The sequence below is a fragment of the Ornithorhynchus anatinus genome, chromosome 8 (assembly GCF_004115215.2).
Source record: "Ornithorhynchus anatinus isolate Pmale09 chromosome 8, mOrnAna1.pri.v4, whole genome shotgun sequence".
Lineage (NCBI taxonomy): Eukaryota > Metazoa > Chordata > Mammalia > Monotremata > Ornithorhynchidae > Ornithorhynchus > Ornithorhynchus anatinus.
The window spans coordinates 6219238-6231990 of record NC_041735.1 but is presented as its reverse complement, the minus strand read 5'-3'; the positions used below and the strand labels follow the sequence as shown (position 1 = coordinate 6231990).

General features: G+C 44.3%; 1 protein-coding gene across 1 annotated transcript in view; it reads right to left on the bottom strand.

The window, feature by feature from the left end:
• Positions 1–12753, bottom strand: part of EYA2 (EYA transcriptional coactivator and phosphatase 2) — a 108032-nt gene that overhangs the window by 59646 nt on the left and 35633 nt on the right. Inside the window, exons 5-6 of the mRNA XM_029070635.2 lie at positions 2242–2309; positions 580–757 (exon numbers count right to left, since the gene is read on the bottom strand). Of these exons, the coding sequence (XP_028926468.1) occupies positions 580–757; positions 2242–2309 (246 nt within the window). The remainder of the gene's footprint in view (positions 1–579; positions 758–2241; positions 2310–12753) is intronic.

The window sequence follows — 12753 nt, the reverse complement described above, 5'->3', positions numbered from 1 at the left end:
TGCATTTGAACGTGTTAGGGAAGCAGCATGGCTTACTGGAATGAGCCCGGGCTTGGGAGTCAGAGGTCGTGGGTTCTAATTCCGGTTCTGCCACATTTTAGCTGTGTGACTTTGGGCAAGTCACTTCACTTCTCTGAGCCTCAGTTACCTCATCTGTAAAATGGGGATGAAGACTGTAAGCCCCACGTGGGACAACCTGATGACCTTGTATCTACCCCAGAGCTTAGAACAGTGCTTGGCACATAGTAAGCGTCTAACAAATACCATCGTTATTATTATTTCAAAAATGATTTACGTTCAGGGCGGAGGAGAAAGACAAAATCCTTTCGGTTCCAGCGGACTGTCATTTACGCCACTGGATTCGGTGTGCACTCATCGGGCAGAGAGCAAAACTTATTTGTTCGGAGAAGCTTTGCCTAAGCTTTGGCCGAGTTTCCTGGATCCTCCCCGCCCGACTTCCGTCTGATGTTTTCTGCCATCTTTAATTCCCCAGAGACTTCCTTATTCCTACTTGTCCAACAGAAAGGACGGGTGGCCGCTCTTGAAAACAGCTCTTGAGGGTCCTCAAAGCCCACCTACCAGGTAGTGACTCTGTGCTCTGACTGGCGACGTTGTGAGAAGACTCCTGGAGAGCGTACGTAGGAGTGGACAAGGGTGAAGAGCTGATGTTGTTGGTGGACACGTACGGAGAGTTGTATGAAGAGCTGTAATACTGGGAGTAGTGGCTCTGGGTGAAGCTTGGGTAGGAGGGATAATCCTTGGGAAAGGAAAGAGACAACGGTCAAACCCGTTTCTCAATTTATCAATTGATCACATTTATTGAATGCTTCCTATGAGCAGAGCACTTTGCTAGTGAACTAGAGAAGCAGCATGGCTTAGTGGAGAGACCATGGGCTTGGGAGTCAGAAATCATTGGTTCTACGCCCGGCTACGTCACTCGTCAGCTGTAGGACCTCGGGCAAATCACTTCACTGTGCCTCAGTCACCTCATCTGTAAAATGGGGATGAAGACTGTAAACCCCACGTGGGACAACCTGACTACCTTGTATCTACCCCAGCGCTTAGAACAGTACTTTGCACAAAGTAAACGCTTAATAAATACTATCATTACTGGAGAAGCAGTGTGGCTTAGTGGAAAGAGAACGGGCTTGGGAGTCAGAGGACATGGGCTCTAATCCCGGCTCCGTCACTTGCCTGCTGTGTGAGCTTGGTCAAGCCACTTCACTTCTCTGTGCCTCAGTTACCTCATCTGTAAAATGGGGATTAAGACTGTAAGCCCCACATGGGACAACCTGATTACCTTGTATCTACCCCAGCACTTAGAACAGTGCTTGGCACCTAGTGAGTGCTTAACAAATACCGTAATTATTATTATTATTATTATTACTAAGTGCTTGGGAGGGTACAATGTAGCGGTGCTCAGTGGAAAGAGCCCGGGTTTAGGAGTCAGAGGATGTGGGTTCTAATCCTGGCTCTGCCATTTGTCTGCTGTGTGACCTTGGGCAAGCCACTTAACTTCTCAGTTCCCTCATCTGTAATATGGGGATTAAGACCGTGAGCCCCACGTGGGACAACCTGATTACTTTGAATCTACCCCAGTACTTAGTAAGTGCTTAACAAATAAATACCATAATAATAAGACAGAGTGAGGAGAAACAGGGAACAAGAGAGGGAGTGGAAAACAGGGAGGTGAAGACATGGGAAGGGACTCGGGGAGAGAGGAAGAGAGGGAGAGAGACAGAGGGGTAGAAGAGGAAAATACAGAGGTGGGCAGGGGTTGGAGGGAGGGATGAACAGTAGAACCTAATCCAGATTTTTGCTCTCACCATTCTGGACTCCATCTCCTCTTTACCACTAGCATGAGGCAGAGGGTTAAAGCAAAGGGACACAGAGAAGGTTCTCAGCTCCGAGTAGTTTTTTCAGTGCAACTGCTTGGATTGCTCTACTAATACAAGCCTTCATCTTTTAGTGCTAAAAACAGACCCCCACCTCGCCAAACCGGGCCTTACTTTCAGGGCAAGAAGGTATTGGTACAATGATAGCCCAGTATTTTCATTTTAACGTGGCCGACAATGTCTCCTAGTCTGAACACAGCAGCCCTCGCTCACCCATGATGTCTTCGAACACCAACCGGCGCTGTAATTTCTCTGACTTTGAAGAAATTTGGAAAAAGATGGTTGGGGGGGTGGGGAGGACAAAGAGGGACCTGCAAAATAGCTTAGTGGCTAAGTGGTACTCTACCTGATGGACAGAGACAAATCCCCCTGAGTTGGTCATGCCATTTGTTCCTTGGTAAATTCCTGATGTGCCTGCAGAAAAAGGTAATGGGCAGAGATATCAGCAGGGGGAAAAATGAAGCAGTAATAAATACTACTGACTGACTGTCTCTAATGGTCTTTAGCAAAAGATGATGGAAAGAATGGTAAAGTACACCATAAATTCACCAGAATACATCAATGGGAACCCCAAGGATTACCCACCACCACCCCATCCCCAAAAATTGTTGTTTCAACTTTTCTGAATTCTTCTTCCAAAAATAAAAAAAAAACCCAAGTTCAGCACATTACAAAATGGCAGAAACCAACTTCTAAGAAGAGAACTGGAATATCAGGAGTTCAAGAGAATTTTAACCAGACCACTAAACCCAGCAAATAATAATACTAATGTTGGTATTTGTTAAGCGCTTACTATGTGCAGAGCACTGTTCTAAGCACTGGGGTAGATACAGGGTAATCCGGTTGTCCCACGTGAGGCTCACAATCTTGATCCCCATTTTACAGATAAGGCAACTGAGGCACAGAGAAGTTAAGTGACTGCCCGCAGTCACACAGCTAAGTGGCAGATCTGGGATTCAAACCCATGACCTTTGACTCCTAAGCCCATGCTCTTTCCACTGAGTCCAGACGAGAGGTGAGAAGAAAACAGACCAGGCTGCAGCTGGGAAATGGAAGACACCAACAGCTGGATGACATTTCACTTTGGCGGATATTTTTCAGGGCACGTGAGATGATCGTGCACCAAGATGAAAATTTGGGGATACCAAAATGGGGATTGTAATTGGTCGATCCCAATCAAGACCAGCTACTGCCATAGCAACTCAGCCTTTCCTCTCCCCTCTCTCTAGGTCAGGGGACCAATTAGATTGACCACACCACAAACCCTCTCCACCCATTTCTTCTCAATCCTCTGTGACCTCACTACCATCCCATTGGATTCTCCTTTCCGATGAACTCTTTGGGGCTGCTCAGCCAAAGCCTGGAAACAAATAACCCTCAGTGTCTTTCACTTGGTGTCCTCTCTCCAAAAGATCTTCTTGTTTGTTTTTATTTTAAGACCCCAGATTAGCTGGGGAATCGACAGCTGAACAAACTTCAGCTCGCCAAGTGGAGTCACAAAGCACACGCAGTGAGAAATAAATCTCATGCCAAAGAGAAGACGAGGTAGTGGGAGTTTAGAGCTCCAGAACTAATTGGCCACCACATGTAGCCTTTAAAACATTCTGTAAAGGATTGATTGCCCAAGCCGCTGCTGCCCACGGTCTCTTCTCAAATGCCACATTTTGTCGCTTCCTTCGTCTGCATTGTTCTCAGCCTGTCTCCAAACAGCCGCCAAGTGACGGTCTCGGGGATTCACTTACAAGAGGAAACGTCTGCCCCGCTCTGTTTTCTCAGGTTCCAAATAAAAGTATTTCTCTCCTGGGATCTGAATGCCTAACTTGGAGTCCCTTCTCTCCACCTAGGCTGGAGCCAGCACAGGAAAATGAGCATTTGAACGGTTAGGCCCCACAGGCCGATGAGGTCCTTCTTCTTCCCAGCAGCCTCTCTGTTCCTGAAGCCATGTCCTCTCGTAAGCCTCAAGCACCAGTACTCTGTGTACAAGCTCCAAAGTGTTCCTGAAATCCTGCCTAAAGATCTGGAAGCGTTTCTCTACCCTGGCCCTCCTGTGAATCCCTCTTGTTTTTAATCAGTTTCCCCTTCGCAAACAATTTAACAAATCTAATACTAAACAGGCTCAGTAGATGCCTATAGAAAGCTTTTCTGAGCAGAAGAGAACTATTACGACCCCAATGCTTACAGGCTAATACTAACAACTTTCAGAGGACACAAACCACTCTTGTACTCTGAAGCTGAAACCTATACGGATGGGAATTTTTGATCCTGCTTCACTGTCAGTTTGAAAAGATCCATCATCTTTTATTAAAGCTGTTGGCGGGGGGGGGGGGGGGGGGACGGGGGGGGGAGACGACAGCCACCCTTTCTCTCCCCCCGACCTAACACACTTACACACATTCCCGGGGGTGCACTCTGGGTGTAAACTGTGAAGAGAACACGTTTATTGCTAGGACGATTGCTCACGATACTGTGTCTTCCTGTTTTCCAAACGATTAGAGATAATTACATAAAAGGCAGAAAGGCGGCAATATTGGAATGACCTTGCAGTGAACTCTGGGCCAGCTGTGTAATCAAAGGGACAACTTCACAACCGCCTATCAAATTCAAGACCAGATTCTACATGGTGGATTAAACAACTCAAAAATACCTATAAAAGGAGCAGCAGAAGAAAAGGAAGAAAAGAAAAGCTTGGAGGAATTAATGCCCCTTTCTGGGAATCCTTGCAAAAGTTTCTTGCAAAGAAATGTGCCCCAACAGGGCCTCTCTGCTAGAATTATAGAATTTTCTTTCTTTTTTTTGGGGGGGGGGGGGACTTCTCTTTGTAAACACTCAAGAGAGATGGTGACTGAGTCAAGGATTAGGGAAGGAAAGCAAGGGAGAGAAGTATTTTCTAAACCCCTCAAAACTACTCCTCTTTAGCTTAGTGATGGCTGGGTTGATCATCAATCCATCAGTGGCATTTATTGAGTGCTTACTGGGGATAGGGCACTGTATTAAACGCTTGGGAGAGTACAATACAGCAGCGTTGGTAGAAACATTCCCTGCCCACAAGGAGGACAGAAGAAGGGTCTAAAGTTTCCAATCATCCCTCTCTCAGATAACTCAGTGCCAATAGTGATTTTCTCTGACCCGCCCTCAGACCGTGAATCATTGTGAGATCTACTGACAGTCATTCATTCATTCAATAGTATTTATAGAGCGCTTACTATGTGCAGAGCACTGTACTAAGCGCTTGGAATGTACAAGTCGGCAAAGGATAGAGACCATCCCTGCCCAGTGATGGGCTCACAGTCTAATCGGGGGAGAGAGCAAAGCAAAACAGAACAAAACAAAAACAAGGCAACATCATCCAGATAAATAGAATCAAGGGGATGTACACCTCATTAACAAAATAAATAGGGTAATAAATAATATATACAAATGAGCACAGTGCTGAGGGACGTGAGTCCAGAATTTTATATTCATCCTTTCTCCATGTACGAGGCCTACTTTTTCTGGATCATTCGGGCTGCTGTTTAAGATTTATCCAAAATCTGGGAGCAGAAACATTTTAATGGTGATGAATGGATAATCAGATCTTCTAAAATGAGGGGGTTGTGTTCTTGAAGAACCCGGCATAGTGGCTAACTCATGCAGAAGTTGCAGCAGAAATAAGTAGTAATATATATTGTGTCCACTTGGTGCGGTGCATTGTACTAGGTGCTTGGAAATACAGAATAAAGGATGACATCACCTACACTCCAAAAAGGGAGACAAATGGGAAAATGTATACAACTACCCACTGGATGCCTCGGTGACTTTGGAAAAGTTCCAACCCCTCTGGCCCTCTGTTTTTTTATCTGTTAAGTGAGGATATAACAAATTGTGAGCCCTGGGTGGGACAGGGCCTGGGTCCAATCTGATATACACGTGTCTTCCCCAGCACTAAGCACATAGTATGTACCTTATAATATCCTGTTCATTCACCTACCTGCAATTCATTTGTATGTCTCTCTTCCCCATTAGTATTTAAGGTCGATGACCGCAGGGATCATGTCTACTTACTTTGTTCTATTCACCCAGCACTTAGAAGAGAGCTCTACACATAATAGGTGTTCATTATTCTTTTTTGTTGTCATTTTTTTTGTTAATGGTATTTTTTTAAGCGCTTACTATGTGCCAGGCATTGTACTAAGCGCTGGGGTAGATACAAGCTAATCAGGTTGGGCATGGTCCATGTTCCACGTGGAGCTAGGAGTTTTAATCATCATTTTACATATGAGATAACTGAGGCACAGCAGACAATTGGCTGAACCAGGCTTAGATTTGTTGATCGAGGATACGGCCTTAAGAAACTCTAAAAATCGATACTGTAGTTAGTAATCCTCCCTTTGAATGTGGTTGTTTCCATGTTTCTAAAAGGATGTTTTGGCTGTTTAAAGCTTTTATTCCCAGTTTATTGTTATTGGAATGAAAATGGGGTAGTCAAAACAATAAGATGAATGTGTATGTCCACAAAGCCCAAACTTGCTATCTTCACTGGGGACATCGAACACGATGTTTGCTCAATTTTGCATAAGCCCCACCCCAGTCCCGTGAGAAGTTTCAAACCACCTGTTTTTTTTATCTCAATGAAATGATTTTCTGCCAGTCTTCTCCAGAAAATGCCTCAAAAGTAAGCATTTTATCCTTTTCTTTCAAGGTAAAGAGGAGGCCTTGAAAGAGGCCTTGGGAGGAGCAGCATGGCCTAGTGGATGGAACGTGGGCCACAAGTCAGAAGGACCTGGGTTCTAATCCCAGCTCCTCCACTTGTCTGTTGTGTGACCTTGGGCAAGTCATTTCATTTTTCTGTGCCTCAGTTACCTCATCTGTAAATGGGATTAAGACTGTGAGTCCCCTGTGGGCCATGGACTAGGTCTAACCTGAGTAACTTGTACCTACTCCAGCGCTTAGTACAGTGCCTGACACAAAGTACAGAGTAAGCACTCAACAAATAGCATTAAAAAACAAAAAATATGGTCCTAAGTGTGCACAGTAGCTTACAGTGATCTCTAAACAGTAGGTGTTCAAGAAATCACTGAATTCCGTAAATTTAAATCTCTTGTGAGGCCAGGATTTTGAAAGCATGCCATGGTCTCACTGGTAGTAGAAGTAATAATAACAATAATACTAATAGTAACATTTCTTAAGCACTTACTATGTGCCAAGCACTAGGGTAGATATCAATCATGGGTATTTATTGAACGCTTTCTATGCGCAGAGCACTGTACCAAGCACTTGGGAGAGTGCAATACAACCCAGTTGGTAGACACTATCCCTGCCCACAAGGAGCAGTGTGGACGAGTGGAAAGAACATGAGCCTGGTAGTCAGGGGACCTGGGTTCTAAGCCCGTCTCCGCCACTTGTCTGTTGTGTGACCTTGGGCAAGTCACTTCACTTTTCTGGACCTCGTTACGTCATCTGTCAAATGGGGATTAAGACTTTGAGCACCATGTGGGACAGGTACTATACCCAATGTGATTAGCTTTTATCTACCCCAGTGCCTAGTACAGTGGCTGGCACATTATAAGCTTTTAATAAGCACCAATTTAAAAAAGTTATTAAATTAATAAGATAATAATAAAATAATAAAAAATAAGTTTCTAGGAGTCCAGAGGGAGAGGCAGACATTAACAGAAATAATAAATAAGTTATGGAAATGTGCATAAGTGCTGTAGGGCTGAGGTGAATATCAAAGTATTTAAAGGTACAGATTTAAATACATAGATGACACAGAAGGGAGAGGGAGTCTGGGGGAAAAGGGGGTTTAATCAGGGAAGGCCTCTTGGAGGGATGTGATTTTAATATGTCTTTGAAAGTGGAGAGAGTGATGGTCCTTACTCTAGTTGAAATCTGGACATACAAATTAATACCTCAGAACCTGATTATCTTGTATCTACCTGTTTAATAAAGTTCCTAAAAAACTCCAAAAAATAAAGCACATTCCCTGCCTATAACTAGCTTAGAGTCTAGAGAGGAGTGCTTAGAATAGTGCTGCTTTGTCCAGAGTAAGTGCTTAACAAATGATATTAATAATAATGACAAATATGGTATTTGTTAAGCATTTACTACATGCCAGGCACTGTACTAGACTCTGGAGTGGATACAAGCAACTCGGGTTGGACACAGCTCCTATCCCATGTGGGGCTCAGTCTCAATCCCCATTTTACAGATGAGGTAACTGAGGTGCTGAGAATAATAATAATGGCATTTGTTAAGCGCTTACTATGTGCTAAGCACTGTTCTAAGTGCTGGGGCAGATAAAGATAATCAGGTTGTCCTACGTGGGGTTCACAGGCTTAATCCCCATTTTACAGATGAGGTAACTGAGGTTCAGAGAAGTGAAGTGACTCACCCAAGATCACACGGCAGACAAGTGGCAGAGCTGGCATTAGAACCCATCACCTTCTGACTCCCAGGCCCATGCTCTATCCACTGTGCCATGCTGCTTCTCATGCTATATAAGAATAAATAAGATTAACTAATAAACGCTATTACTGCTAGAGAAGGTATTGGAGGAGAGTCATTCCACGGGTTAGGGATTATTAAGAGTCCTAACTTCGAGTTTTGAGGACCAGAACTCAGCGGGCAACCCGGAAAAGGTCCCAGCATTGGGATCCAGCGTGCTTTAAGACCATCACCTTTAAATCAGAAACACCGGATTGCGGGTCTCTTTGCATCTTCACCATATGGAGTACAGTACACATCTGCGTTTAATCACATCAGTTGCCAAATGTCACAATAGCCTCATTCACAGGTAGCTTAAAGAACATTGAACTAGTAATAAAACAATCTGAATTTCTGAGGAAGTCATTTCAGATACACTACCCTGTGAATGTTTCTCTGCCTTAACCTAAGGGCATTCAAACCTTTTTGGGGAGGCAAAGGACAGAAAGGGGAGGTGGGGGGTGGGATGGGGTGTGTGTGTGTGTGTGTTTTTCGGGGCAGGGTGGGGGAAGAGACTCCACATGCCCTTAAAATAAGCATATTAGGAAATTCTTTCAAAGAACATTTATGAAGCACATGTGTCTTGTTCCACATGGCAAATGGATTCCACTTTGTACCAAAGAGAAAGGAGTATTTGAGGTCTCAAAATGGAATTGAAGCCAGTATTTTTTTTAATAGAATTTGTTAAGTGCTTACTATGTGCCAGGCACTGTACTAAGCACTGGAGTAGATACAACCTAATCAGGTTGGACACAGTCTATGTTCCACAACATGGGGCTTATTCCCCATTTTACAGATGAGATAACTGAAGCACAGAGAAGTTAACTAGCCCAAGGTCACATAGCAGACAAGCTGCGAGCTGAAATTAGAATCCTGGTCATTTTGACACCCAAGCCCTTGCTCTTTCCACTATACCACATTTCCAGTTGTGATAGGAGTACTGTGAGAAGCAGCATGGCATAGTGGATAGGGCATGGGCCTGGGAGTCAGAAGGTCATGGGTTCTAATCCTGCTCTGCCATTTATCCGCTTTATGATCTTGGGCAAGTCACTTAACTTCCCTGGGCCTCAGTTACCTCATCGGTCAAATGGGGATTGAGACTGACTGTGAGCCCCACTTGGGACAGAGACTGTATCCAACCCGAATTCCTTATATCTCCCCCAGCACTTAGTACAGTGCCTTTCACATAGTAAGCACTTAACAAATATCAAAATTATTATTCAGCAGGAGGAAGGCCATCAAGCTGAGATCTCCAAACCAAAGGATCCAAAAACTTTAAGCACTTGCACAGGAGAAATAGTGAATATGAGATTTTAGGCTGAATTCAATGATTCTTGCCTTGGGTCATCTGTTCTCAACAACGGTTTCTAGGGAGGAGAGCAATGAAAATACAATGGAATTGTTGAAAACAAACTATTTATCCTAAATTAATTATTGTTTTGTGATGTCACCATCAGACACAATTCCTCAGGGCCCCTGCTTCAAAGACAATTTGATTTGAGGGGAAGGAATAGCCTTTCCAAAACAGTATGGCTCTGGATGAGAAAGTTAAAACTTCTAATTTCAGAATGTTTAAGTCACCAGCAAGTAATATATTTTAATTTATCCTAGGGCTTGGAAGTCAGGGGACCTGGAGGCTGTCTAATCTTAGCTCCACCTCTTCCCTGCTGTTTGTCCTTGAATAAGTCACTTAGCTTCTCTGTGCCTCAACTGCCTCATCTGTAAAATGGGGATTAAATACCTGTTCTTCCTCCTACTTAGATTGCGAGCCCCATGTGGGACAGGGACTGTGTCTGAACTCATCCATCAATGGTATTTATTGAATGTTTACTATATGCAAAGCATCATACTAGGTGCTTGGGGAAGTACAATGAAAAAAAGTTGGTAGATTTGATCCTCATCTATGAGGAGTTTTTGGGGAGAGACATATCAAAATAGGCTATTGATAGGGGAAATAGAGTGTAAGGATATTTGTATAAGTGCTGTGGTTCTAGGGTGAGTATCAAAGTACTCAATGGGTTCACAGTCTAGTAAAGAGTCAACTAAAAGGGGAAGGTAGAGGTGGAAATTACGGTTTAGTTAGGGAAGGGCTCTTATCTTCTATTTACCTCAGCGCTTAGTACAGTAGAGAAGCAGCGCAGCATAGTGGAATGATCACAGGCATAGTGGAAAGGAACTGTCTTAACCGAGTCAGAGGATGTGGATTCTAATCCCATATCTGTCACTTGTCTGCTATATGACCTTGGGCAAGTCACTTAACTTTTCTGTGCCTCACATCTGTAAAATGGGGATTAAGACTATGAGCCCCATGTGGGACAACCTGATGACCTTGTGTCTACCCCAGTGCTTAGAATAGTGCTTGGCATATAGTAAGCACTTAAACACCATAATCACCATCATCATTATTAACAATCCCAACTTTCCAAATTCCTATATCCCCTTCATAATGTATGGCAAATCCACATTTGTTTCTTGCTACCTCATCAAGTTTGGACTATGAAAAAATTAAAATCTAGATCTGTATTTCTTTTGTATTTAAGCACATACTTTGTGCCAGACACTGTTCTAAGCACTGGGCTAGATACAAAGTAATCAGGTTGTACACATTCCATGTCCCACAAGGGGATCACAGTCTTAGTCCCCATTTTACAGATGAGGTAACTGAGGCCCAGAGAAGCAATGTGACTAGCCCAAGGTCACCCAGCAGACAAGTGGCAGAGCCAGAATTGGAACCCAGATCCTTCTGACTCCCAGACCTGTGCTCTGTCCATTAGGCCACACTGCTTCTCGTTTCTGTGTGAAATCAAGAATCTTATAGGGCATTTGTGCCTAAAAATAAATTGACAAATACCAACCTCAGATAAGGACAGTACAGTCACATTATGGACACTGGCCAATGAGAAATGTCTGATTTCGATAAACACGGAAAGAAGCCCGTGCCAGGAAAAATAGGTAGAGTCCAACTGCTCCATTAATGCAGTTACCCCCAAGAGTACAAACTAACTGAAACACATGCACTGCCTGCAAGACTCTCTCACCCACCAGTTGGCCTTTGGCAACTGTCAGTCACTTTGGCCCTACATGGATGGCTTGAGAAACCCTCGATGAATGTCAGAAGCTCAAGGAACAGAAGAAATAAAAGCAACCAGATGTAGCTGCAGAACTGAAAGTCTTAACTGTCTGAAAACCAAGAAAAAAAAAAGAATTGAGAAAACCAACCCTGAGCTTTCCACTTCCTTGTATCTTATCCTTTGCCCTCCAAAACAAACAAACTAACCAACCCACCCTGGGGTCTCAAAGACTGTGAAATCTTGTCCAATTTAAGCAGGGCCAAGAAGCTCCTTGTGCCTGTAGAAGGCCGGGGGGGGGGGGGGGGTGGGGGGGGGGGGGTGGGGAGAGAAACGGAAAAGAAATTCATTGAGTTTGCAAGTTCTTCTCTCAGAGGAACAGGCATCACGGGTCTGGCTTGGGCTAGCTTGGACAGATTGTGAAAGAGAACCCTCATGGGTTTATCATGGCATTTTGGCTCAACAGTTAGGAAAGTCAGACTGCCCTTGACCAAACAGGAGTTGTTTTCACGTGGGGATGGAGAGAGAAGGAAGAGAAGGGGAGGGAGAGGGAGGAGGAGGCGGAGGAGAAGCAGGAGGAGGGAGAACAAGGAAAGAGGATGCGGGGGAGAAGGAGGGGGAGGAGGAGGAGGGAGGACAAACTAAATCTGGAGATTTCATTTACTGTTGGTGTGTTTGTCTGTGTGTAGGGGTGAGATGGGGGTGGAGGTGTCCCTTTGAATAATTTAGTGTTACTGATGTTGATGAAACCTTTCAGTGCTCGCCTACTGGGATACTGGGAGCCCACAGTGCTCTCCCTCTGAGATACTGGGAACGTGCAAAGTTCATTGTAGGAAGGGAAGGTGTCTATTGTTCTATTGCACTCTTCCAAGTGCTTAGTACAGTGCTCTGCCCATAGTAAGTGCTCAATAAATGCAATTGATAAATATGAAGTGCTCCCCCACTTCACCTCTTATCCCTTTCTGGTTCCAAGGAGCTCAAAAAAGTCACTGTGAGCAAAGCTAATGGACGTGGGTTCTAATCCCAGCTCTTCCACTTGTATGCTGTGTGACCTTGGGCAAATCACTTCACTTCTCTGGGCCTCAGTTACTTCATCTGTAAAACGGGGTTTAAGACTGTCCCACCTGGGACAGGGACTGGGTCCAACCTGATTACCTTGTATCTACCCTGGTGCTGAGAACAGTGCTTGGCACGTAGTAAGTGCTTAACAAATACCATAATAATAATTATTATTAATGGCTTCACCTATTTCCTTGGTGGAAATGGCTCCCGTGGTCCTACAGAGTTGGCCTCCCTGACTGCCATCAGCAGAGGAAGCGGGAATTAGG